Below are 24,806 nucleotides of genomic sequence, written 5' to 3'. Positions count from 1 at the left end.
GGAAAAAATATTAAAGCAGCCAAGAATTTCCTCAGCTCCTGTAAAATTGCTGGATTGGATAAATAAGCCTTTGTTGCAATGCGTTATACGATCTTGTTCATACCTCTGACCGTGGATGGGATGTGTGCTGTTGTTCTAAACCTCTGGCGGGACCAGAAGATAGAAGGATTCATTGTACAGAATAGGATATATTAGGAAAATAGAAAGAGAAATTTTGGCTAGGGTTCTTTTTTTTCTCCGACTATTTTCTACTCCTACTGAAAGTATTTGAAGATTTTTTGGAAGCGAACCATTCTGTTTTTACATTTAATTTTCTATTCAAAACTCTAACAACTGTGCCGAACAGTTCATGCTTTTATTAGGATTTCTCGATGAGTAAAGCGGATAAGAACTATGATTCTGACAAGTCTGAAAGCGAAGATGAACAGCAAAACGGAAGAGTGAGTAACAAAGGACGCAAAAGCGATGATAACGAAGGATATACTTGGGAAGGTGAATATCAGCGTTCATGGGATATTGTTCAAGAGGATGCTGAAGGGAGTTTAATTGGGGTAATTGCAGGATTGATCAATGCAGGAAAAAGAAAAAGGTAAGTCTATAGAAAGAAAGACAAAGAATTTAACAATTCATATTAGATTGCTTCGTGACACGACGCCTTTGCGAAGAGGAATCATTCGTCACATGGTTTTAGTTTTAGATCTGAGCTCTGCAATGGAAGAGCGAGATTTTCATCATAAGCGATTTGAACTACAAATTAAATATGCAGTTGAATTTGTCATGGAGTATTTCGAACAGAATCCCATTTCTCAATTGTCAATTATTGGCGTAAAAGACGGTATCGCTCAGCGCATTTCCGATTTACATGGAAATCCGCAATCTCATATCCAAAAGTTAAAGTCACTTCGTGAGTGTAATGGAAGTTTTTCCCTTCAAAACGCTTTGGAAATGGCAAGAGCTTCTTTATCCCACATTGCTTCTCACGGAACAAGAGAGGTATTAATTATATTTGGTTCTATCTTTTCTTCTGATCCTGGAGACATTTTTCGAACAGTTGATGCTCTTGTTTCTGATCAAATTCGAGTCCAGATCGTTGGTCTCGCTGCTGAGGTTGCTATCTGCCGTGAAATTTGTGACCGAACTAACAGTTCTTCTACAAACGCGTACGGCGTTGTCTTAAGTGAACAACACTTCCGTGAACTACTTATGGAAAGCACAATTCCTCCAGCAACGAATTCTTCAAAAACCGCTGACTCCTCCCTAGTAATGATGGGGTTTCCCTCGAAGGTAATTGAGCAACTTCCAAGTTTATGTACGTGTCATTCTTTACCCTCTCGTGGTGGCTTTCATTGTCCCCGTTGTAGAGCAAAAGTTTGCACTTTGCCCATAGAATGTCCTAGTTGTAAACTAGTTTTGATTTTATCCACCCACCTTGCCAGATCCTATCACCATTTATTTCCTTTAAAAAATTGGATAGACTTACCTTGGTCCGCAAAACCCACTTCGTCTCATTGTTTTGCTTGTCAAGTTCCTTTCCCCAAAGCTTCAGAAGCGTCTGATCAGGATCAGGCAGCATCTTCCATGCGCTTTGAGTGCCCTTCCTGTAAACTTCACTTTTGTATCGATTGTGATATTTTTGCCCATGAACAATTACATGAATGTTTCGGCTGTCAATGCTCTGATAATTGAATAATGATCTCATGAACATACTTATCTTTCACTTTATTTTTATTCCATTTACACATATTGCAGGAACGGTTTGCTTTATTTTCTGATCTTGGTTAAATAAAATAAACCTATAACAATAAAATTTATACTACAATAGAAAGTCATAATCTGGTCGACTTATATGGTAGAATGTACGAAGAATTTAGAAACTATATGTACGGATATTACATTTCAAGAGATGAGGAGGCTTAATCAAAACCAGTGTTCGAAACGAACTGTGGGTTCTGGGTTTTCCATTTCTCGGCAAGGAATGCGACCTTTTGGCCATATTTGCTTCCGCGAAGAGATACCATATGCTTTTTTATATGCGTAATCACAGTTGTGCGGTCACTGGGTTGAGCAAGCTGAATTATCTGTTGGATTAAATAGTTACCATATTGGTCTGATGCAATGTCAATTAATGGCTGTCTTGTTCGATCCATTCTGGCGTTCGTGATTTGTTTTAGATATAAAGAAATAAAATCCCTTGGGCCAAACTTAATTGCTTTTTCCATGACCTTGGAGGCATATTGATCCACACTATACTCTGTAGCCCGTAGAAGCAGAGCACCGACCACGCGTCGTAAAGCTTCGCCTTGTGAATTCTCAACCATGTGTTGAATTACCCAATTACCCCATTGACCACGTACAATTAGGTCAAGGTGCAGAATGACTTCCTCAATGCAATCTTGCTTATCCTTCTCAACGCAATTTTCAAACATGTTTTGAACAACCAAACTTCCATTTTCTCCTAGAGCTACCTCATGCCATTTTCCTTTTAAGGCTATATTTACTCGGTCCATAACATTCACTGGATATTTGAACCAACGTGTTTCAAAGAGTTTTTGCCAAACATGACAAGCATAATGATGCATTATAGTTTCATTAATCGTTAAGAACAATTCCTCCATCATGGAATACTTGATATCTTCGTCGATATTATCAAATGCTTTCTGTACGACATGACATCCGAAAGGATCAGTTGCCAATTTGTACATATTCCCCATGATAGTAGAACCAATAACTCGAATCTGATGAGGGGTGCCATGTTCAAAGCAACGTTGAATTAAGAAATTACCAAATCTATTCAACATCAACGGACAGGCCTGAACTAATATACAATCTATGATAGCTTGTTTAATCTCAGGAGATGCCATCTTTAGTTTTTGTTGAAGGAAAATAGAGGATTGCTGATCATTGTTTAATATAATTTTGTTAACAATAATATTCCAATCGTAAACAGCATTTCTTTCAGATAACTTTCTGTAGCGGATAGCATTTTCACGAGGATTTGTAGAGTCATTAACAATAGGCAATGCTGCATTGTTAGAAGGATCCCAAATTGACGGTACATTTGAACCGGAGGAACCTTTCGTATAAGAAGAGCTTCTTGAAGAGCTCAATGAAGGAGCTTTTAAGGCTGATACAAGATTTGATCCTAAAGTTGCAGAGGTCATGCTTGCAGTTGTTTCATTAGGCCATAGGTCACGAACGTAAGCAGATTGATCAGTACTAGCGATATCCGCATTGGTTGAGAATACAGATTTTTGAATACCATGTTTAGAGGAGTTTGATAAAGGGCTGTTAGCAATAGTCGGTTTAGTTCCATCTATTTGTAAATTGGCCAAAGTAAAATCAGAATGATTGTTATTGCATAAATCCCAAGGGGTAGATGTTAGTTTAGTTTTCCTGTCTATAGCTTTAGATGATTCAAGGATATCAGATGTCGATGAAGCAGACGAGTAGTTTTCATTACTCAAACCTTTGGAAAGTGAAAATGAGTTGGAGGAAGTCGATTTTCGGCTTGGTAATTCAGGTTTTCTAGGGAAGTTGAGGGAGGCCGAAACATCGCTTAAAGCAGATGGCGCTGTATTAGAAAGCGTGTAGAGGCTACCCACACCACTGGAACTAGGGTGCATTAGCTTTGGCGCCTGCAATCCATTATCGGAAGTAGTAGCTGAGGGTACAGATGTTGCGGCCAAAGAAGGGCTTCCAGAAGCATAATTATTTAAAGTAAGTCCTACATCAATAGGAGGTTTCGTACTTGCTAAAAGAAGCTGTAATTCTTCAACACATTTCGTTTTCGAATGGATTTCTTTTTTTTGGTTTTCAATCTCCTTTTGTTGAGCATCAACAATATCAGCTAGTGCGTGTAGTTTTCTAGTAACCGTAAAGTAAGGATCTTGTGCGTCCATTACATTGCCATCAAAGCTGGTAGTTAACTTTGATGGATTTGTTTTGCTGGATACAGAAGAGGTATTAGATGCTGCAGGCATTCCAAGTTCAATGGTTTGCATATTATTATCAATCTACAATAGAATCAATGATTTCAGGGTAATGTTGAAACGGGAAAGGAATTGGGAAGGAAAATATGTTGTGTTTTTTACAGAAAGCAAAAGCTGGGAAAGTAAACAAATAGTCTGTTTACTAGCGATGACGAGAGTGAATAATAGTAAACAAACATAAACCCACCAAAAACATATAAACCAAAACAAACAAAACAAAACAAAACAAAACAAGGTAAAGTAAAGTAAAGTAAATTATAGATTGCCAAGAAAAAAAAAGCAAAATCCATCTATTAAAAGTAGTAAAAAGGATTATTTATGAAAATATTAAAAAGAAATGAATTTTCCAAATATTTTCTGAAAAACGAATTTTTTTGTAAAAGAACACAGAAAAGTCAAAAAAGACTCAGTCGGAGAAGGTAGGCGTGGAGAGGGGGAATAGGTTTGGTAGTTGTTGATTTTTTGAAATAAAAAAAAATCAACTATTAATTAACCATTAAACAGCTTACTTGAAAGCCTTGTCAAAGAAAGGGATTAAAGTTTGAGCCATAGTGAATGAGAAAACCAATTTAGGTCCGGTGGTCAAAAGTTTAGGAGTAAGACCCTTAAAGAATGAAGTAAAGCCTTCATACTTAACCATGTTCTTCAGGATTGTAAAACCGGAAGCAGGGTTGTCAAAGCTCTTGTTTTGAATACGGGTCTTGATGACATCCAAGGGAGCAGAAACAATCAAACTAGCTGAAGCACCAGCGATGGAGGTGAAAAAGTTTTGGATAAAAGTGGCATGAGAATAGTCCTTTAATTTAAAAATATACTCCTTAGCAAAAGCATTACCACCAAAAAGAGCGAAAGAACCGGGAGCATTACGAGCTGCAGTCCAACCCCATCCACGGTACAAAGCGAATTTTTCGTCAGCTAAAATTCGGAAAACACCACGTCCCTTGAAGGCTTCAGGGTTGGTTTGGCGCTTGATCTTCAAAACATCCAAAGGAAGAAGGAAAATCTCACCGATACCTACAAGACTACCGGCAGTAGCGTGCATGATGGCTTTACCGGAACCTTTTCCGAAGGTTTGATCAAATTTATTGCCATAGTTGGTAGCCAAAAAATCTTTTACAATAGGTTGTCCACTGTACTTGTAAATACGCTGGACTACTTTGTAGCAAGCGGCGTAACCCAAACCTGGAAAAAGAGATCCAAGCTTCTTCAAAAAGGGAGCGTTGGCGGAATCTTTGAAAAGGACTGTATTTAGCTGGTTCAAGGAAGTAACGCGTCCATGATTAGACATCAAACGCTTAGAGATAGTGTCAACGGGATGAAAAAGAGAGAGCTCAAGAATACCAGCTGAAGCAGCGCCGGCTACACGAGCAACTTGAGATTCTGATTTATTTCCTTGGACTGGTGCCATTTTTTATATCGAATATTTTGAACAAATAAAAATTCCAGCAATTTTGCTGATGTTAGACCGAAAAGAAGAAGAGAAAACCCTGTATGTGTATTAAAAAAAGGGAGATAACACTGATCGCTTAAGAAAAATTTTTTTTTTGATTTGAACGAAAGATAATCAAGATAACCGAATTTCCAGTTCATCTACAAATTAAAAAATTTATATAAAATAAAAACAAAAAATAAAATAAAATCAAATCAAAACAAGTTTAAAAACAGTTTTGAGAGTTTCGAAGGCATATTGCTTCAATTTGTATTCACATGATGAATTTAAATTTGATCCTTCCTTAGAGAACACCACAGTAACGCAAACTATTTTTTTTGTCTTTTTTTTTATTTTTAAGATCAAAAATAACAAAATAAATAGAAGAAAACAGTTTTAGAAATGAAAACCTCGTCTTGAAACCTCTCCTGCCATCTCACATCCACTCCTAGTACTTGCTAAAGTTGTTTTCCATTCTGTTACCTTCTTGGTCCAGGCAAGTAACGATACGCGTGTCTTATGTTTAAAATAGTTGTAAATGTTATATAAGAAGGAAGATCTTTTTGTTTAAGAAATACCAGAATAGAAAAAGACAAGTCAATACGAACGCAAAACAATACCTTTTTCGCGTTTACGCGTCAATTGAACATTCATTCGAGATTCCATGAAATTGAGCGTTTTCATTAGCATTTGAGGTTTTCTACAGTCAATCTCTATTAAGTAATTTTATTTACAAATCGACTTCGATGAACATTAATCCATTCTTGTTTTCCAGACTTAAGTATATGTATTTGGAAAGGAAAACTCGCGAATACACCTTTCATTTAAATACGCTTTCTAACAATGCATAGACTCATTAACCTGCGTTCGAGAATAATACGTACTACTGCGCACTGCGTTACAGTATGTTACAATACATAAAAAGACGCTCATCCTTTTATGTAGAGAAATAGCAGTTTACGAAGAACTCTTCGTTTACCAACACCTTTGAAAAAGTATAAACCAAGAATTCATAGTGAAAGTAAGGACAATGCCACCTTCACCTTCAGTTATCTCCGAAGGAACTACGGTTGTTCCTCAACATGTTGTAAGTACAGGAAAGCGAAGATATTTTAGTAACCCTCGAATATAGATTGTTCACCCATTGGTCTTACTCTCTGCAGTAGACTCTTATATTCGTTCAGCACAAGGAACGAAACGTAGAGTTGTTGGTATTTTGTTAGGACAAAATAATGGTACAGTTGTCAATGTTGCCAACAGTTATGCGATTCCATTCGAGGAAGATGAAAAGAACTCTTCTGTATGGTTTTTGGATCACAATTTCATGGAATCGATGAACGAAATGTTTAAGAAGATTAACGCTAACGAAAAACTTATCGGTTGGTATCACACCGGTCCTCAATTACGTCCATCTGATTTGGAAATCAATAATTTACTTAAGAAGTACATCCCCAACCCTGTGCTCGTAATCATTGATGTCAAGCCCAAATCTGTTGGATTGCCCACCAGCGCTTACTTTGCTATTGATGAAATAAAGGATGATGGCTCAAAGTCTAGTAGAACTTTTGTTCATCTCCCTTCTAGCATTGAAGCCGAAGAGGCTGAAGAAATTGGTGTCGAGCATCTTTTACGTGACACTAGAGACGTTTCTGTAGGTACTCTTGCTACTCGTGTCACTCAGCAAGCTCAATCTTTGCAAGGGCTAGGCCAGCGTTTAACTGAAATCGCTGATTATCTTCGAAAGGTTGTGGGCGGTCAGCTTCCACTTAACCATGCAATCTTAGCCGAGCTTCAGGGAGTTTTTAATCTTTTACCCAACGTTTTCTCCGGACCCGTATCCTCTGAACAAGTTTTGCAAACGGAAGCCCAACGTGCATTCAATATTAACTCCAATGATCAGCTTATGAGTATTTATATTTCTAGCATTGTCCGTGCTGTCATTGCTCTACACGATCTTTTGGATTCCCTTGCGGCAAGCAAAACTGTTGAACAACAGGAGATTAAACCACTTCTACAACAAGAAGAATCTGCTGCTGCTCATGCTGAGCAAAAGCTGTAATTTCATTCTTAGACGTTGTTCATCTTAAAAGTTGGTGATAAAATTTTATGATTCCCGAAACGTGGTTTGACTGTCCGCCTGATACTTTTTAATGACTTTAGAATAGTTTTTTTCTCAAATTATATTTTGCAGCTGTACAGGTCATGAATATCCTAGTCTTTTAATGACTTGTAACCTTACAGAATTCAACGAAAAATAATAAAGCATGGTTAGAACGTGAACTATTATAGATGATCGTTACAATAATACATTACTTAAAAAAGTTAAAGTAATACTCTCCAGCTGGGCTTATGAAAACAGTTGATCATAGTACTACTTTAACGGACCAAAAGAAACGAAACTAAACTTGCCAATGAGAACGAAGCAATTCGAATCACGATTGAACTGAAAATCAGAAATAAAAAAGCCGTATCATTAAAAACCATTGGATTCGAAAAGCTGCCAAGCTTCGTAACAGTGTGAACCATTAGGGTCTCCTTGACAGCTAGAAATATCAATTATAGAACATATTAACAAAGCATCAACCCTAGTTATCAAGTTAGTAAGTATTAAAAAGTAACTTTAAACCATACAGCATACTCAGTCCTCCTTCAATCACCCCTATAATTAACCATGCTAAGAATCCACCAAGAATTCCCACAAGGTATCCATAAAAAATCCCGTTTGAGTGGATAGAAAAATTCCACGCTGTGACACCTACACCTACAGCCAACACACTACGAGCAACAAGTAGTGTATATTTCGAAAGGTAATAGCAACGCCGACGTAAATTTACTCGATTTAATTGTTCAATTTGACTAAGTGCTTTCGATGCATTCATGTAAGGAATCGAGTAAATTGATGCGTAAGCAAGTGCTAAAGGAGAAGCCACATAAGAAGCCGAAACGGAAGTAAACATGTAGTACACCAGATGTGAAGTATGCCGTAACCATCTTGGAAGAAAATGAAGGGGGACTTTAGTTGTAACTCTTAATAAGGAAGAAAGTGAGCACAGTCCGTAATGATTATAAAGGACGTCGGAAAAAAAATGAGCAACCAAATTAGTCTTGGTTGCGGTCATTCTTGTATTTCTATAGAAAAACCATTGTGAAACAATGGAAGATAAAATAGCACTTTTAAAAAAAAGTTAGTAAATGGAAATTATCTCTTTTGTACTTACCACTGTAGTGAGTTTAAAAACACGCAAAGCCAAAGAAAATGGAAAGCATAGAAGGAAGCCAATATCCATGAGCTTTTAGGTGAAACCCAAACTGAACCTACAAATGAAGAACCACGCAGGAACAACCTAGCAAACAAACGGACCCATACAAAAATTAATATGTAAAAGGAGACTAAAAAGCTTATGAACACCAACACTATTTGGGGAATGTCTGAAATCACGCGGCATGCAAGTTTAACAATATTAAAAGAGGTTGCAAACCTACTCCAATGTCGCCAAATATAGGTCGAGCAAATTAAAGTGAATAAAAGAAGGCTTACTCCGGTCACTCGCATAATATTAGACTGAGTGGAATTTTCCAAGTGAATTTTAGAAGCGTTTAATAAATAAATAGAAAAAAAGAACATGGATATAGGTGCAACGGCTAAAAGGAAAACAAGGAATTGGGGGACTGCGACAAGGAAGATGAGCCATGCTATAGCAAGAAACGCACAAATAATAGCGTCCTTTTGAAATAGTGGAAATGCTTTTTGTATAGTGGCATATGCAGATGTCTCTGGAGGTGAATCAGGATTCGTCCGCCATATAGTAAGGATACTGTAAGTGAACATTACAAGACAAAGGCTGCCAAACAAGATGCCCCATTTTTTATCCGGTACTTTCCTTTCAATTTTCATGTATCTTTCATTCGGCAGTTCCATAAATTCATCATTACCACTAGGGGACGAGTTCAACTCGCTTTCTGGTTGTACAGACGACTCTACGACCCCATTTGACATATACATGAATCGTTTGTCTTTTGAGTCACTATTTGTAAGTATCTCAGAACCTTCGGACTGCTCCTCTTCTCTCAATTGCCAATTTAGTGATTCCGAGTTTAAGAGAGAATTTAATCCACTCGTTCCAGCAGAAGAGGCTTCATTAGTCCTTAAAAAATCATGCTCATTATCAATTGACCTTGGTAGGGAAGTTCCAGTTACGTCTAACTGTGAATTCGATGGTCTAAAGCCAGATTGTTGCTGACCGGCTGATGAAAATCTAGATTGTGCAAGAAAACGTGAAGCATCTATTTATTAGCTTTTAAACTTCCTATAGGGTTCTTACAATCACTAAACATATAATTGCCTCACGTGCTGAAACGCCTTTTAAACAAGATATCAAGAAACTGGATGGTTATGTTGCTGGTTCGCAGATGCTCTTCGCTGTGCTCACTGACCCAATTGAAGATATTTAAGGCAGTTGTAAAGTATAGATTAAGTTGCGAATAAAACTTTGCTACTTTCTTTTTTTATTGGGATTATTGACTTTATTGGAATTGGCTTGCAAATCCAACTGCTCCATTACAATACATCATCGCTGGTAAGATAAATTACATATGGATCCTGTTTATACGAACAAGCTGCTAAAAAGAAAGAGTCTGCTCATGATGCTAAAATTGTACGAAAGAAAGAATACATTGTCAATATGCTAAGTTCGTCAGAAGCTAGACTGTTAAAGACAAATAAAACAACGTGAAATACATTAAGAAACAAAGGAATTAAATATAAATTAAAGAATGAATGAAAGAATCGATAGTTTTTGTATATCTTAAAAAGAAACACTCTTTTTCTTCTTCTTTTTCTGACTATTGGATTGTGTAGAGACGCCTGTATCACTAGTTTTTCTCTTACCGGAAGAAGATCCAGGAATACGTTTGTATTGCAAAATATAGGCCTGTTGGTTCAATACACGGTCGATGCTAGAGTTTGAAACGAATTCATCGTCAAACTTAAGCCACATACCATTACTACTTTTGCAGAAAGAATAATAATGACCACTTCGAGTACTTCCACCAGCGTGGACTAGGACGCCAATCAATTCATAACGACAAGAGCGTGAAGGATCCGACATGTAAGGAGCAAGATCGAATCGTTCAGGATAGTTAATGTGCTTACCAATTTTGCTAGAACTATATCCATTGAAGGTAAAACGCTTGAAATGAATAGTAAGAATATTGGGAGCCCGATAAACAGTCATGGTTTTTGTCGCGTCCACTAGCTTTTTGCAATTACTACAGCGATAGCGATTTTGTTTAACTAATTTTTCAGCTTGGACAAAATGCTTTAAGCAATCCAGCATAGATGAGTCTTTTGCTTCTATGGATAAATCAAGCAATGCTTGATAAGTGTTGGAAGGCTTTTTGCAAACAGAACAGAGTATTTGCTGGCGTAGGTAACCACCAAAAATACGATGCACGACGGAGGTTTCCCGACTGGGATGATCTAGATTCTTATAATTTTGAAGACAAGACTTCTGCCAAGCATCTACCAAACAACGCATAAATTCGTGTGCGTCTTCCTGGCGGTATGGACGAAAATGACTTGCTATCACTTTCAGCATACCCTGGATGCCTGATGGTTTAAACGCAGAACCGCGCTTCGCACCTTTATTAGGAAAGGCGCGAGCAACTTGCTGTTCCATTTTACATAAGACACAAGAATTTAATCGGCAAGCAATGGAATGCTGAACAGAAAGTAAGTATTGTGCCAAAGGAGGGGTATGGGTCATTAATTGTAAGACAGAATTCATAAAGCAAGTATTGCCCAAATTGACTAAACCAGGCGCATTTTGGAGAATTGATTGCCAATCTAAAGCGACTTTCTCCTCTGGATATAGAATGCGAGCAGGAGGAATGAAAGACGGGTCTTCGTCAACAAAATCATCCGCACCTTCACCCCGGGTACCAGAAGGTTTTTTACGCTCAGCGGAAGGAACACTAGCGGAAGAGGGCTTGCTAGATGTTAAACCTTGTTCAGAATGCTTAGAACCTGAAGAATCTCCTGTCTTTTTGTTCTTGGGTGCATTTAAAGGGACATAGGGAGTTTCAGGTGTAGAGCTAGTATTGACAGACGCCGCACGAAAGCGAACTGGATTACCCAAGAGATCGTCAAGGGAATGCTTTACAGCAAGGTTCACTGAACCATTCAGCATTGCCAACGACATATTAAACAGTGAAACAGAAGCAAAAATAAAATACCAGTAATGACAACACAAGAAACCAACCGATGTAGTCTCGTATGAAGAACCCCAAAAAAAAACCTGTTCAAAATTTGTTGAGTAAGTTGTAACCCAAAAAACGAGGTTGAACTTTTAAATAAAATCTGGAACAAATTGACCAATTCTTGTAGGCCTGAAAAAGAGATGCAACAATGAACAATTAGGGACAAAAGAACATACAAAATATCTCCAATCAATAAATTAAAAACAGCCCCAGAAGCTCACGTACACGATACACGCACGTATTGTGATTTATTAGCCTAAAACAAAATGATGGGTTTCGTCAAATGTAACCCGCGGACCCAAATGAAACAAAAAAAATGAAGTAAATAGAAGAAAGAACGCAATAAGAGCCCCTTTAACCCAAGAATATACCCAGCAAGTCTTAAATTCCTTTGTCTTTATGCTTGCTAAAGAGAAAAAGCCAAACATGCGAAATTTTTCCAGGCATTTGCATTCTACGTTTTGTCTCTGTAAATCACATATCGTTTTATTTTCCTACACAGTAAACTACATAATGAGATAAAACGCAATGAAACATAGTTAGCTTTTTAATGTGGGACCATAGAAGAACAGAGAAGAAACTAAGAATAGACATGGTCTCATTGGCTACTGGTCTCTCGGAGCATAAAGGCTAGGGAAAGCAACATTGTTCCTGCGTTGGGTAACATGGGTAGCAATGTTCCTGTGTAAACAAATAAAGAAAAGCAAAAACTGTCAAGTCCAAAAAAAAAAAAAAAGAAGAATGTCAATAGCTCAAGCGAATTCAATTAAAATAAAAAAAAAAATTAGAAAAATAGGGGCGCAATGAAAATGCAACATGTCTTTTCTTCGAGAGAGAGAAGCACGGCCAAATGCAGCAGGTCGAGTCATTTGCAACTTCAACTGTAGCTGTTTTTTGAATTTGCTGACGTTGTGTCTCAATGTCTTTTTTTTTTATTTTATTATTTTTGTAGGTTAGAGGAACCACAAAACGCTATTTCCATGAAAAGAGTCTTAAGTCATTGTACAAGAATTCGTAGTTTTTTTGGATGTAGAGAACAATGTATCATATATTTACTGATTCATTCTGATTCCAATAACTACAAAAAAATAAAGTAAAAAAATGATTGTAATTGAAAAGTTTTACGCCCATGCTCCCGCTGAAACTAGCAGTGGTTGTTTCTATACATTGACAGATCTTGAGTACATGAAATCAACGTTCAATTTCAGCAATGCAAAAACTACAATTATTAAAAATGTAAGGACTGAAGAAGAAAATTATTTTGCATTGAGAACGTAATGACCAGCTCAAGTGGTGGTGAACAATTAGGGTACCATTCTAGGGCTTACAAAAAAAGGTATCCCACTGAAGGTGTCTTTAGCAAGATACCAAAACCTCATTTTTGGGGGTATAGATTAGGGCCATTGGATTGAGTGCTGAAACAAAAAAGGTATAGAATGCATATTCTTAAAGGACAAGAAAGTTCAACTAGAAATGGAAACGATTGCATTCTTATAACACCTCCTCTTTCACCTCCCAAGCCAAAAGCATTGAACTTTCATTTCAGCAGCGTTCGAGATGTTTCTTCTCTACGAAAGCAACACTTGTGCGCTTGTATGAAGGGGATTGTTTATGAAGTCTACAAAACCCAGCCGAAGCTTTGGCTTCAGCAAGAAAGGATATGGCTTCGCAAAGAACACGTAAAGCCAATTGCAAAATTGCGTCGTCAAGGTTTTGTTGGACGTCGTGGAAATCGCATTGTTTCTTCCGTCGTAGAGTCAGAGGCTTCGTCGTCAAAGAATACCTCTCGCGAACCTTCACCATCGAATAATGGAGCAGGCACTCGCAATTCAGAAGTACCAACTTCTGAAGCTTCTGCTTCTGCTTCCCCAGTTGAAACGAGAGGAAGGAAGTCAACTCGTGGTTCAGGCCAGTATAATGGCATGGAGGTTGCGAATATCCCTTACGAAGCTCTGCCTGATTTTTGTCCCGACATGTCTGTACTTGACAGACGGTCCCATCCTCGTCCTCTTCGTGCTGAATGGAAGGGTCCCCCTCTAGATCTTTCAAACGATCCTCATTACCATCTTTTACACCCTGCTGAAGTCCATTTAGCTTCTACACTTCGTTTACCCTGTTCCGTTTATTTAGACAATAAGCGACGCATTTTTGCCGAATGGCATTATCGTAAACAACAAGGGTTGGGCTTTCGAAAAACAGATGCACAACGTGCTAGCCGTGTTGATGTCAACAAGGCTAGTCGATTATGGAAAGCTTTTCATGAAGAAGGTTTTTTTGATGAGTAACTTTTTCGTATGCTATCATTTATGTCCCATTGGCCATGCGTATACCCTTCCTCCTTTTGTACCTCTACTTATTTATTACCGAATGGCTTCTTTGTCAGTCCTTTTCCACTCCTTTGTTCTCGTAGGATGAGAGAAAATTGCACGCTCTATTCCCATTCGTTCCTTTTTTGGATTTTGGTTGCTGTCTATTTTTTAAAAAAAAAACAAATCCCTTTTTGAACTATAATGACTCTCTTGTCAGTGTGATTTCTCTTTCAATCTTTCATACCCACTCACCCACCTTAAATTGGTTTATTTTTTGGATAAACATTTTGAAAACATATTGGGCATTCTCACTATGAATTAGAAAGTATACGTTTGACGTTCGTTAAGTATTTATTGTTCCCATGCCTTTCCTTTTATTAGGGTCATAGCTTCTTGGGATGCTTACGACAACTCTTACTTGCATCTTTTACTATTAAATCCCTATTTTGGTTTTCTATAAAAATATCTATATCTATCTAAATGTATATATTTATCCATACAGCTCGCCAGTTGGATGCATTTCTATCTTCTGAGCTTGATCGGATAGTACTTGTAGACAAATCTTTCTTCCATATATAGTACGTTGTCTTACCAGACATAAGTAAGGCATACAAAGCGATGTAGTTTAAGTAATGTAAGGTTGCTGTAACGATAGATACTCTCAAACAAATGATTGCAAGCAACCTTTAAATAATTCTTTTAATAGTTTTATTTGTTTATTCTTCTGTTTTTGACGCGCATTCAGACCATACAAAAATGGCTTCCTACATACCTCACCTTTTTTGGATTTCTGTTTTGTTTATTGTTACCTATGCCCGTTACTTAATTAAAATGTTCAGGGTAGGGTACAAGGCGAAACTGTGACTGCTGGCGTGAGGCCCAGTTTGACTATGAGAATTCTTGTGAGACACTCCCCTTCCAACCGACCAACACAATGGCAAATCTCACTACGCAGAAGCGCCTTGCTTCTTCCGTTTTAAAATGCGGTAAGCGTAAGGTTTGGATGGATCCCAATGAACTCAGTGAAATTAGCAATGCCAACAGCCGCCAAAACATTCGCAAGTTGGTCAAGGACGGTTTGCTCATCCGCAAGCCCAACTTGATGCATTCTCGTTTCCGTATCCGTAAGACCCACGCTGCTAAGCGTCTTGGTCGTCACACCGGTTACGGTAAGCGTAAGGGTACTGCTGAAGCTCGTATGCCTTCTGCTGTCGTCTGGATGCGTCGTCAACGTGTTTTGCGTCGTCTTCTCCGTAAGTACCGTGAATCTGGTAAGATCGACAAGCACCTTTACCACAGCCTTTACTTGGCCGCTAAGGGTAACACTTTCAAGCACAAGCGTGCTTTGATCGAGCACATTCAACGTGCTAAGGCTGAAGCCAACCGTACCAAGTTACTTCAAGAGCAACAAGACGCTCGTCGTGCTCGTTCCAAGGCTGCTCGTCTCCGTAGAGCTAAGGTTGTCGGAGAGAAGCGTGAACAAGCTTACACCGCTGCTGAACAAATCGAGGAGTAGATGCCTTAATTTGATTTTCGCTTCTGTTTTATACCTACAAATACTACTTTTGGTTTTTTAAGGCAGTAATTAATTTCTATGGTTGAGTTGAGTATGTTGGTAGCATTTATAATAACTTTTGTAAATATTCGTATTATTCTTTGTTTCACGTATCAAAAAAAGGAAGGCCTTAAACTGTGGTACCATAATGTCACAGATACATAGTGGATATATCTGGCTATGGTCAAAATTGCAGCCGTGGTATGCATCTGCCCAAAAAAGATGTATCAAGTTACTATAAAGCACCTGCATTTATAATAAGTTAACGCCCTTTTTCCTGCCCGGTTTTAGAATTATCGAATTCATGAAATATCTTAAGTTCGATAGAATACGTTGGATTGCTTTAATGTTTTTACGAAAATAAAACGGAGACCCGTATTATGTCAGCTTAAGCTATGGGTGAGAGAGGCTGAACAACTTCATGTATTCCTTTGCAAAAATCATGATTTATATTTAATTCCTGTACACGAGTTATATATTTAACTAGTTAACTTGTCTTGAAATACATAAATTTAATACATCTTCTCATATCCGATATTAATGCGCAATTCCTTCCTATACCGATTGAAGCTAAAAATAATTGGATTTTATTTTACCTCTACAAATTTCTGACGGTCAGTTTACTCGTTTAGCTAATAAATAGTTGAAATTAGACGCGAAACTGAGATTTGAACGTACTGAGTCGAATTCATTGTTTGACTTTACACATGTTGATGCAATGGGATTTACCGACGGCTCAAAAGGCGGTTTTTAACTTAGGGAATCATCCAAGATATATAGGAATCTTTTTTTGTTTTATATTATTATTTTATTTTTTTCATGCTTTTTTTGGGGGCCTGGTGTATTTCGCACTAGGCATTATTGTGGGCGTTTGCGCCCTGGGGTTAACCCACGAAAATGGTAACATCGTCTTGAATATAAAACATCCGAAGGTAGAGGGTCCTTCTCAGTGTATCCCTCAAAGATATCCTCAACATAACCTCCCAAAAGAATTGGAAGCACCACTTCTTCTTCTCATAACAAAACTGACACATCACTATATACACGGTTGGTATTCGCATGTGAGTAGTGATATGTCGTTTGTTAAAGAGGTTGAGAACACCATTGGATATATCATGAGAAACTTCTACTCTTACTTGAGCACTCAAGATTCTTCCTACTTAATTTTTGAGATGCTGAAGAACGTTTTGAATACCCTTACGTTGTTGCTTTCCGATCTAAACGTATTTTTGAGCAAGAAAATGCCCATTGCGGAATTTGCCGTCCGTTATCCCAACTCGGCTGTTGCAAAAATGCTGGACAAAGCGGCAAACGAGCAAGCCTTACGCTCTCAAGCTTCTGCAATGATAACAAAGTTTTGCAAATCTGAAGATGCCGCTTGCCTTCCGTTACACGTTTTACTTCGGGAAGTTCTCGCTATGCAGGTTTTTAAAAAGATTACAACTCATTGTGCAAAGCCAGTGTTTGTTAATCGTTGTATTATCCTTTGCCTTTCTCCTTCAAAGGAAAAGGATGAGTGTATAAGTAGGAACAGGTATATAAATCGATGTCTTCTAAATAAAACACTCAAAGACTCATCCCCCTTATCGACCTTACCTACGGATGACAGCCCTCAGACTTCTTACTCATTTAATAATGCACTTTTTGAAGCGGAAATTCATATTCAATATCGATCACTTGATGCTAAAGAACTCATTTCTCCGATAAAGGATAAAAAGAATCTGAAATTTATTATAACGGTACATTCTTCGTATCTCGATATCCCTCCTTGGATTGTCTACCGGACTTACTCAAGTCTCAAATCTATGTACAAAGATCTGCGAAAAGAGTTCCTTCATGCGACTGGAGCCCCTCTCATGTTTCCCCGGTGGAGAAACCAAACATATGGTCATTTCCGACAGAACTTGTCCGCATATTTGAATGGGATAGTCCAAGTTCCAAAGTTATCCAACGATGCCGTTGTTCGGCATTTCTTTTGCAAGTCTTTGTCGTTTCAACCTTTACCCGACGATATAGTCGATGGGATGGAAAGGCAGAACAATTCATCTTTTTCAACCGTTTCAAATAAGATTTTAGAAGTAACGAGGATCGTAAGTGGGAGATCTGGGCATTCAAAAACTTCAGAAGATTCCTCGACTTCGGAACCTACGTGGAATACCAAGTTTGAGAGAAGCATGCTGGAGGATACCGATTTGAGCAATATCCCGTCAAATGAACTTTCATCCATGGAAGATGATAATCAATCTTTTGAAAATAAAAATGAAGGAAAAAATCATTCCAGATGTTCTTCTGAAAGCAATCCATTTGGGGATGAACCTTCTGCCTTTCGTATTCAAGAGGAAGCTTTAAAGGAGATTATTGATAGTGGGTTTGCCCTTTTTGGTGAACTTTCTTGTTTAAATCCTAAAACTTGGTTTTTTCGGCGAACTGTCTTGTCTGTACTGAAGTCATTACTTTTGTATGGGCCGGTAGACGTTTCTGGGATAGTGGAAAAAATGCTTAAAGACCACGTGTTTGCAAAGCTCTCAAACACGCAGTTGCTTGGTGACTTTTTTACTTCATTGATTCTCAATATATGGCCTGAAGAAAAAGAAAAAGTTCAGGAGCATTTAAGGAACTTACAACAAGCAAAAGCCCATGAAAATGAGGATGGCGCAAACTGGGATTCTGCTCCAGGTAATAAAGATGATACTGACTTGTATTTGGAGGAAGCTATGAAGAATAGTTTATTTAATAGCCATTCGGCATTTGCTGTGCAACAAAAAAATGAAGAACAGATGCGGGTTGAAGCCAAAGAACTCTTTCTTAACAACGCATATGCTGATAATGCTTCGTTTCTAGGACCCTTGACATCAGGAGATAGTCTACGGGTTTTGTTTGACCTGCTTCAAGAATCCGATTTAGTTGAAGGATTTTTGGCACACGTTCTTAGTAATGCGCTTCATAGCATTATTTAAGACTGTTCGGATTTGCTATGCACCATATTACGTTTTATTTATTTTACTGTGCAATAATGTAATAAATAGCATTTATGATCTTAATACCTTTTAATCTTACTTTTATATGCAATTAGTACTATCCGCTCAACTTTGAAGCAATCTGATCTATGCAGGAGTTTTGTTCCATTGAAATTAATTGTTTGATTTGTTAGATCGAGGTTGTCCATACATTTTAGAACTTTCTTACTAAATTTAGTGATAATACTTGTCTTTTTTGTTTTTATTTTTATTGTAAGTACGTCTTCTCATTATAAATAACGGTATTCAGTCTTTACATTCACATGCTTACTTTTACAAAATGCGTTCTTCATTTATTTATTCTTCTTACAGATGTGAGTATAGTGAAATACACCGTTATCACTATTAGCATAACGCCATTTGCTCATATGTCACTATGTCGTGTTAAGTAGCTTTACTAACGCATCGTAGTGTACAGAAAGGCTAAAGAAGAGTCCTTGGTAGAAACCAACAATTCCTTCACCAAACCCGAATGTCGGAAAGAGAAGTGTCTTTGGAGAAATATAAGGCAGCGCTGCTGCAACATCGAGAGTTTGATGCAAAACTAAAAGACTTGCGTTTTGGAATTCGCGATTTAGTCAAGAAATATGACAAGACAGAAAATGATATCAGAAGTTTGCAGTCTGTAGGTCAAATAATCGGCGAGGTTCTGAAACAGCTTGACCCAGAGCGTTTTATTGTAAAGGCTAGGTAAGGATTACATATACTGATTCAGCGGATTATTTAAATGCGGTTTTGGAGAAACCATAAACACACGTTGTGTTTGCGGTGAACAAAGCATCTACTGGTTGCTTTTAATACTTATTTATAAGTGTGATTATTTAAGAGCGACATTAGGAGGCGATTTGTATAAAAGAAAAAGGATATCCGGTTGAAATTAGCACATTTGCTCATATGATTTGAAACAATTTACTAATGTTTTAGTTCTGGTCCTCGCTATGTGGTTGGATGTAGAAATAATGTAGATCAATCCAAGTTAATTCAGGGTGTTCGTGTTTCCTTAGATATGACTACCCTAACGATTATGCGTATACTTCCCCGAGAAGTCGACCCAATGATTTATAACATGTCTGTTGAGAGTCCTGGTGACGTGTCCTTTGCAGGTGTTGGTGGTTTAAATGATCAGATTCGTGAATTGAGAGAAGTTATAGAACTTCCTTTGAAGAGTCCTGAATTATTTCACCGTGTTGGTATTAATCCACCAAAAGGTGTTTTGCTTTATGGTCCACCTGGTACAGGAAAAACCCTCTTAGCACGTGCTGTTGCTGCTTCTTTGGGAGTTAATTTCTTGAAGGTTGTCTCAAGTGGTATCGTAGATAAGTATATTGGTGAATCTGCTCGTATTATTCGTGAAATGTTTGGTTATGCTAAAGAGCACGAGCCATGTGTCATTTTCATGGATGAAATTGACGCTATTGGTGGACGTAGATTTTCAGAAGGTACTTCTGCCGATCGTGAAATCCAACGTACGTTGATGGAATTACTAAACCAAATGGATGGTTTCGATTATTTGGGACAAACTAAAATTATTATGGCTACCAACCGTCCTGATACCCTTGACCCTGCTTTATTGCGTCCAGGTCGTCTTGATCGTAAAATTGAAGTTCCTCTTCCCAATGAAGTAGGTCGTATGGAAATTCTGAAAATTCATCTTGAAAAGGTATCTAAACGAGGTGATCTTGACTACGAAGCCATCATTAAGCTTACCGATGGCACTAATGGTGCAGATTTACGAAATGTTGTGACTGAAGCTGGATTTTTAGCCATCAAGGAGGACCGGGATTACGTTGTACAGTCCGATTTAATGTCAGCAGCCCGTAAAGTTGCGGATCTTAAGAAGCTTGAAGGTACCATTGATTATCAAAAACTTTAACGTGATATAAAAAGAAGGTTCGATGATATGATTAGCCAGGTCAATGAAGTTTCGACTTGCTTTATGATAGTTTAATTCTTTTATACCGAAATAGATGAATCTAATTGATAGATTGAGAATGCATAACATTGAAATGAATGAATCTGTAAATAAAGACGAAAACTAAAAGCCACTATTATTATCAACCTCTTTCTCTGGCTTCTCTACGGTTTCGTGCACTTTAATATCTATCTGTCTCCAAGCCTACAAGATTAAGTAGCATTAAAAGAAGGGAGGTTGTATTTTATTACGGAAAATGGAATTAACATGTCATTTGCAAACGTGGATTGAGGCAACAAAGTAATATCGGCAACTCTTAGCAGATTTGATGAACTATGGATGTTGCAGCAGATCAATGGTTCATGTCACCACATGAAAAAAAGAAAAAAAAATATTATGCTCAAACAAAAGCTGAATGCGTAAAAAGCCCAAACTGCAAACAGAGTAGCAGAAAATCTATGCAATCTTCACATTGTATGTCACTTCCACGAATCTTTGTTGTTTGATCGTCGATGAGTCGTCCTCGAGAAACAAAAAAAAAGAAAAGCAAGTCGATTTACGATATAGAAAAGCAGAATCAAAGAAAGATTTCTAATAATACAGAAGACGAGCTTGCTGGATGAATTTATAAAAAGCATATATCTATACCTGTTGCTCGACGGCTTCAAAAGCAGATTCAACGGGTGGTTCAAACAACGCACCATGACCAAGGACGCAGACGGCAGATGCTCCAACTAACCAAAAGATAGTTTGAATAGGTGATGCGAAAAGCCCGAGAGGAATTAACACACATCCCAAGGTTGTGTATAAGCTTGACTTAGTATAAACTCGCTGTCCAATTTGCACCTCATTGCCTTGGCGTTTACGAATTCCATACACACCAACAGCGCCAGCGGCAATAACTATCGATAACAGAACATTAGTCAAGAGACAGTAAATGGCGAGGATTGCAATAATGGCTAAGTAATTTGAAGAGAATCGTCGAAGGTTAAAACGGACTCTTGATTGTGCTTCTCCAAAATTTTCAGGTCTTGAAACGCGACGAACGTCCAAAAATTCGCCCACAGATTTGAATCCGCTCAAGTACTGCGACTGTTGTTTTGTTAGCAATGCTTCATTCTACTTCATCGATCGTACCCTCGAAGAAACCAATTCTTGAACGTTTTCACTTATTTTAGAAAATGCATAATTCGACATTTTGTTTGTTCTTGTTGTAAGTAAGTGATAAAAACAAATTCAACAAACGGGGCTTGTTTATTCTGACTGCTTGTCATATGGCAAGTAACGATGTTTCCTTAAGCAATGATAAGGCAAACACCTTAAATGACCTTAAGTTATTTATTCTGGATATCGTTAATTAGTAAACAAACCATGAAAATGGTAATTACGATGAATGGATGTATAGGTTCAGGTATATGACTCTAACATCCGGCAATTCTTTGTTTCAAATATAAATATTCTGTTCCTTTATAAAATTTTCGTTCGTCAGTGACTTCAATTGAATGGAAGGAAAAAAGAGTTCTTTGTTTAGTACTTACAAAAAAACAAGCAAGTAGAAATTTCATTCATTCACAAGTAGATTCATCAAGTCTTTAATTTCTATAAGGGGATAGAAGTGGATTAAAACACATATCAGGAATGATATTGACAGATGACTGTAAACGAATTAATGATACGACGATGACTTTGTCAGATTATTGGCAAAAGCACCTTGAGACATTGCTTAGATGGTAGGTAGAGCCATACTCTAAACAAAATGAATACAACATAGATTAAAATAAAAACAAAAATAAAGAAAGAAAGAAAAGATTATAAAAGATGGAAAGGTAATCCATTAAACCACTTCTTTCATTAAATACAACCTGGGATTCCGTAATAAAAAAAAAGTAAAAAGAACGTGAGACACTAATGGCCAGCATAAATGTCATCATGAAAGAGCCATGTTATATATTTTTTTCCAGTTGTTCCAAGCTAGTCAAGCTAGGATCATGTTGAATGAAAACATCTGAAAAGTCTTCGTTACTTATTAAGTTTAAAGCGTTTTCATTGGCAAGGTGTAATAAACAAATAAATGCAAAGCTTGTAGAGATATCCTTGAGTTCTTTTTGTCCATACAAGTTTTCTAACTGGGAAACAGTTGAAGAGAATGTACGCACAGGTTCTTCCTTTTCTTCTTCCTTTGGTTCTTCATCATTATTGGATTCAGCATTCGATTTCGACGCTTCTGGTATATTTTTTTCTTCAAGATCCAAACATTTCCATATATTTTCTTTCAATACCTTTACATCCACTCTTTTCGCTCGTTTTGCGTAATTAATGCTATCCGGCTTGGCAAGACGAGCATTCAATAACAAATTCTCCCCAAAACCAGCAGAGGAAGGTGGTGTAGGCGATGATGTGTTCTCCCGCAATTCTTGCATGGATCCCCCATCAAAATCGTGTAAGCCTTGTTCTTCCATATCTCCACCATCGCTGTCCTCATCGAATCCACCAGGGTATATTGGGGCACTAGCATCTGCTTCATCTTGTCCTTCAAAAACCCGCTTAACACCAGTTTCTCCATTGAAGGATACATACGGCATGAGAGTTACCTTTGGTTTTAGAAAAAGCTGTAAAAGACGCTTAGAATCGTACTGATAGTCGTCCGGTAACAAGCAGCGATTATGTTTTTTCCAATGTGATTTTGGCAGCTTTAAACTACCAGAAGCAGGAGTAAGTAGAGAGTCAAGGTCAACTTCCTTCGTAAAGTCTATCGTGTTATCCGTTTCACGACGCCGCCTACGTTCTAAAGAAGTGGACGTCCGAGTAGTGTCAGCGCCCTCAGAAACATTTGACAAATCCATACCAGGAGGTTGAAAAATGCTTCTTTTACGAAGAGCTTGAATCCTCCAATGCTCGGGACCGGCCCAATTCTTCTTTATTGACTTGTCGAAATACTCGTAGATTCCATTTACGGACGATTGATTGTCCACAGAATAGTTTGCTAAATTAATCGTTTCTCCCGTATCAATATCATCTTGCATATTATTGGTTGGATCCTCGAATTCATCTAACGGTTTCGTAGATAAATCAACATTTTCATCGCCATAAGCCATATCTTCAAGTGCGTGAACAATATGGCCTTGTTCATTATCATCATCATCAGAACCATCAGAATCTAATGGTGCAGAACCAAGTTCTACATCTCCATTCATAGCAGCTTGCTCTTCCAACAATGAATTCGGTGCAATCATATTCACTTCGTCGCTCAAAGACTTTAATAATGAAACATCCAAGTTGCCTTTATTGTCGAATTCGAATCCTTGTAAAGAAGGACAAATTGTAAGTTGATCAATATCAATAAAATAACGCTTCTGAATACTTCCCAAAGCTTCCAAAGAAATACCGTCAGTATCAGCATCCTTATTCTCGTTCTCCGCTTCTGGATTTCCGGTATTAATGTCTTCTAGATTTCCCTCTTTATTATCATTTCCTTCTAAATCCTTGATAATGGCATCGCTAGAATCAAACACTATTTTACCATGCTGATCAACAGACAAATGGTTCATTAATAGCCCTTTCGCACCGTCTTCATCAAAATCTGCACACATTTTTTTGAACAAAGGGTCAAAAGATCCTTCCAACTCAAATTTTTTAGCACGTAGACTTTCAAAATCTTTAGCAAGTGTATTTACGGATCGATTGGCACGCTTTCGTTCACGCTTTTTTCTTCCTTCTTCGTCTTCTGCATTCTCGCTAGTATCCTCGGTTTCACCTAAAGCTTTGGAATCGTTTGCTAAACCACTAAGTAGTTTGCCTGTTTCAGTAGCAACCGAATCAATTCGGGACGTATAGATTTTAACACAACCATCTAGAGTGCAACTCGCTTTTTGAAAATTAATAGCTTCACCTTCTCGAAGTAGGGACATGTCGTGGAAATAATCAATTAGTGCAAAGTTCCATGTGTTTGTCGAATTGATCTTATTATCCGTAGCTAACTTGATCCATTCTTCAAAATTAGATAAAACAGGAACTTGATAGGAACTATTAAAAGGTGATCCATAACCTGGTCCGCCCAAAGATTCTCTTCTTGGAGTAATTGACTGAAGCGCTGAACTTCGTCTTAATTCACGCTCCTTTCTACTTTTCTGTTTAGCTTTCTTTTTTTCTAAGGCATCATCATTTAATGAATTTAAGTTTACAGGCGTATGACCTCCTAAACTGGCGCGCTTCATTTATCAATATATGTATTTGGTTTTCTGGTGGATGAACAGTGTCCGACTGGTAGGACAAGTACTATTTTTAACCACTCAAATGTTTGGTTACAAAAAATAAATGTGACCTACTAATAATTTTTA

General features: G+C 37.7%; 12 protein-coding genes across 12 annotated transcripts; 6 read left to right on the top strand and 6 right to left on the bottom strand.

The window, feature by feature from the left end:
• The first annotated feature begins 46 nt into the window (after positions 1–46).
• Positions 47–3,066, top strand: SOCG_03794 (transcription factor TFIIH complex subunit Ssl1). Its single transcript, XM_013163704.1, has 2 exons — positions 47–589; positions 636–3,066. Exons 1-2 carry the CDS (start codon positions 372–374, stop codon positions 1,684–1,686), a joined length of 1,269 nt encoding a protein of 422 aa, XP_013019158.1. The 5' UTR covers positions 47–371; the 3' UTR covers positions 1,687–3,066.
• Positions 1,914–4,001, bottom strand: SOCG_03793 (RNA-binding protein Mcp2; the record flags this gene model as incomplete). The annotated part of the gene is made up of 1 exon (XM_013163703.1): positions 1,914–4,001. One exon carries the CDS (start codon positions 3,999–4,001, stop codon positions 1,914–1,916), a length of 2,088 nt encoding a protein of 695 aa, XP_013019157.1.
• A 493-nt stretch (positions 4,002–4,494) lies between these two features.
• On the bottom strand, positions 4,495–5,397 carry SOCG_03792 (guanine nucleotide transporter; the record flags this gene model as incomplete). The annotated part of the gene is made up of 1 exon (XM_013163702.1): positions 4,495–5,397. One exon carries the CDS (start codon positions 5,395–5,397, stop codon positions 4,495–4,497), a length of 903 nt encoding a protein of 300 aa, XP_013019156.1.
• A 960-nt stretch (positions 5,398–6,357) lies between these two features.
• Positions 6,358–8,004, top strand: SOCG_03791 (19S proteasome regulatory subunit Rpn8). The gene is made up of 2 exons (XM_013163701.1): positions 6,358–6,505; positions 6,551–8,004. Exons 1-2 carry the CDS (start codon positions 6,449–6,451, stop codon positions 7,475–7,477), a joined length of 984 nt encoding a protein of 327 aa, XP_013019155.1. The 5' UTR covers positions 6,358–6,448; the 3' UTR covers positions 7,478–8,004.
• Positions 7,168–10,098, bottom strand: SOCG_03790 (choline transmembrane transporter). The gene is made up of 4 exons (XM_013163700.1): positions 9,741–10,098; positions 8,637–9,702; positions 8,050–8,589; positions 7,168–8,003 (listed from the first exon to the last, which is right to left on the bottom strand). Exons 1-4 carry the CDS (start codon positions 9,751–9,753, stop codon positions 7,892–7,894), a joined length of 1,731 nt encoding a protein of 576 aa, XP_013019154.1. The 5' UTR covers positions 9,754–10,098; the 3' UTR covers positions 7,168–7,891.
• Positions 10,047–12,152, bottom strand: SOCG_03789 (ubiquitin carboxy terminal hydrolase Ubp16). The gene has a single exon (XM_013163699.1). The coding sequence runs from the start codon at positions 11,616–11,618 to the stop codon at positions 10,224–10,226; it is 1,395 nt and encodes a 464-aa protein (XP_013019153.1). The 5' UTR covers positions 11,619–12,152; the 3' UTR covers positions 10,047–10,223.
• Positions 12,153–13,004: 852 nt separating this feature from the next.
• SOCG_03788 (Clr6 associated factor 2) lies at positions 13,005–14,515 on the top strand. The gene has a single exon (XM_013163698.1). The coding sequence runs from the start codon at positions 13,113–13,115 to the stop codon at positions 13,959–13,961; it is 849 nt and encodes a 282-aa protein (XP_013019152.1). The 5' UTR covers positions 13,005–13,112; the 3' UTR covers positions 13,962–14,515.
• A 323-nt stretch (positions 14,516–14,838) lies between these two features.
• On the top strand, positions 14,839–15,628 carry SOCG_03787 (60S ribosomal protein L19). Its single transcript, XM_013163697.1, has one exon. The coding sequence runs from the start codon at positions 14,920–14,922 to the stop codon at positions 15,499–15,501; it is 582 nt and encodes a 193-aa protein (XP_013019151.1). The 5' UTR covers positions 14,839–14,919; the 3' UTR covers positions 15,502–15,628.
• A 303-nt stretch (positions 15,629–15,931) lies between these two features.
• SOCG_03786 (PX/PXA domain-containing protein) lies at positions 15,932–19,027 on the top strand. Its single transcript, XM_013163696.1, has 2 exons — positions 15,932–18,871; positions 18,969–19,027. Exon 1 carries the CDS (start codon positions 16,248–16,250, stop codon positions 18,495–18,497), a length of 2,250 nt encoding a protein of 749 aa, XP_013019150.1. The 5' UTR covers positions 15,932–16,247; the 3' UTR covers positions 18,498–18,871; positions 18,969–19,027.
• On the top strand, positions 18,961–20,545 carry SOCG_03785 (19S proteasome regulatory subunit Rpt4). The gene is made up of 2 exons (XM_013163695.1): positions 18,961–19,247; positions 19,482–20,545. The coding sequence occupies exons 1-2, from the start codon at positions 19,030–19,032 to the stop codon at positions 20,428–20,430; spliced, it is 1,167 nt and encodes a 388-aa protein (XP_013019149.1). The 5' UTR covers positions 18,961–19,029; the 3' UTR covers positions 20,431–20,545.
• SOCG_03784 (rab GTPase binding protein) lies at positions 20,516–21,704 on the bottom strand. The gene is made up of 2 exons (XM_013163694.1): positions 21,607–21,704; positions 20,516–21,561 (listed from the first exon to the last, which is right to left on the bottom strand). Exons 1-2 carry the CDS (start codon positions 21,664–21,666, stop codon positions 21,112–21,114), a joined length of 510 nt encoding a protein of 169 aa, XP_013019148.1. The 5' UTR covers positions 21,667–21,704; the 3' UTR covers positions 20,516–21,111.
• Positions 21,705–22,412: 708 nt separating this feature from the next.
• On the bottom strand, positions 22,413–24,683 carry SOCG_03783 (condensin complex non-SMC subunit Cnd2; the record flags this gene model as incomplete). Its single annotated transcript, XM_013163693.1, has 1 exon — positions 22,413–24,683. The coding sequence occupies one exon, from the start codon at positions 24,681–24,683 to the stop codon at positions 22,413–22,415; it is 2,271 nt and encodes a 756-aa protein (XP_013019147.1).
• Between the last annotated feature and the right edge of the window lie 123 nt (positions 24,684–24,806).

This window comes from Schizosaccharomyces octosporus (genome assembly GCF_000150505.1).
Source record: "Schizosaccharomyces octosporus yFS286 unplaced genomic scaffold supercont6.2, whole genome shotgun sequence".
NCBI lineage: Eukaryota > Fungi > Ascomycota > Schizosaccharomycetes > Schizosaccharomycetales > Schizosaccharomycetaceae > Schizosaccharomyces > Schizosaccharomyces octosporus.
Note: the sequence above shows the minus strand (reverse complement) of the source record. Positions and strands in the feature narration are given on the sequence as shown.

What these genes read in the sequence shown, in the direction of transcription:
- SOCG_03785 (XM_013163695.1), top strand. Translation starts at nt 19,030, where the DNA reads ATGTCGGAAAGAGAAGTGTCTTTGGAGAAATATAAGGCAGCGCTGCTG. An exon ending in CGTTTTATTGTAAAGGCTAG is followed by an intron (nt 19,248 to 19,481) that starts GTAAGGATTACA and finishes CTAATGTTTTAG; the next exon opens with TTCTGGTCCTCGCTATGTGG.
- SOCG_03794 (XM_013163704.1), top strand. Translation starts at nt 372, where the DNA reads ATGAGTAAAGCGGATAAGAACTATGATTCTGACAAGTCTGAAAGCGAA. An exon ending in AATGCAGGAAAAAGAAAAAG is followed by an intron (nt 590 to 635) that starts GTAAGTCTATAG and finishes AATTCATATTAG; the next exon opens with ATTGCTTCGTGACACGACGC.
- SOCG_03787 (XM_013163697.1), top strand. Translation starts at nt 14,920, where the DNA reads ATGGCAAATCTCACTACGCAGAAGCGCCTTGCTTCTTCCGTTTTAAAA.
- SOCG_03791 (XM_013163701.1), top strand. Translation starts at nt 6,449, where the DNA reads ATGCCACCTTCACCTTCAGTTATCTCCGAAGGAACTACGGTTGTTCCT. An exon ending in CGGTTGTTCCTCAACATGTT is followed by an intron (nt 6,506 to 6,550) that starts GTAAGTACAGGA and finishes CCTCGAATATAG; the next exon opens with ATTGTTCACCCATTGGTCTT.
- SOCG_03784 (XM_013163694.1), bottom strand. Translation starts at nt 21,666, where the DNA reads ATGTCGAATTATGCATTTTCTAAAATAAGTGAAAACGTTCAAGAATTG. An exon ending in AAGAATTGGTTTCTTCGAGG is followed by an intron (nt 21,562 to 21,606) that starts GTACGATCGATG and finishes ACAAAACAACAG; the next exon opens with TCGCAGTACTTGAGCGGATT.
- SOCG_03786 (XM_013163696.1), top strand. Translation starts at nt 16,248, where the DNA reads ATGTTGATGCAATGGGATTTACCGACGGCTCAAAAGGCGGTTTTTAAC.
- SOCG_03789 (XM_013163699.1), bottom strand. Translation starts at nt 11,618, where the DNA reads ATGTCGTTGGCAATGCTGAATGGTTCAGTGAACCTTGCTGTAAAGCAT.
- SOCG_03788 (XM_013163698.1), top strand. Translation starts at nt 13,113, where the DNA reads ATGCATATTCTTAAAGGACAAGAAAGTTCAACTAGAAATGGAAACGAT.
- SOCG_03790 (XM_013163700.1), bottom strand. An exon ending in TTTTTAAACTCACTACAGTG is followed by an intron (nt 8,590 to 8,636) that starts GTAAGTACAAAA and finishes TTTTTTTAAAAG; the next exon opens with TGCTATTTTATCTTCCATTG. An exon ending in GAAGGAGGACTGAGTATGCT is followed by an intron (nt 8,004 to 8,049) that starts GTATGGTTTAAA and finishes CTTGATAACTAG; the next exon opens with GGTTGATGCTTTGTTAATAT.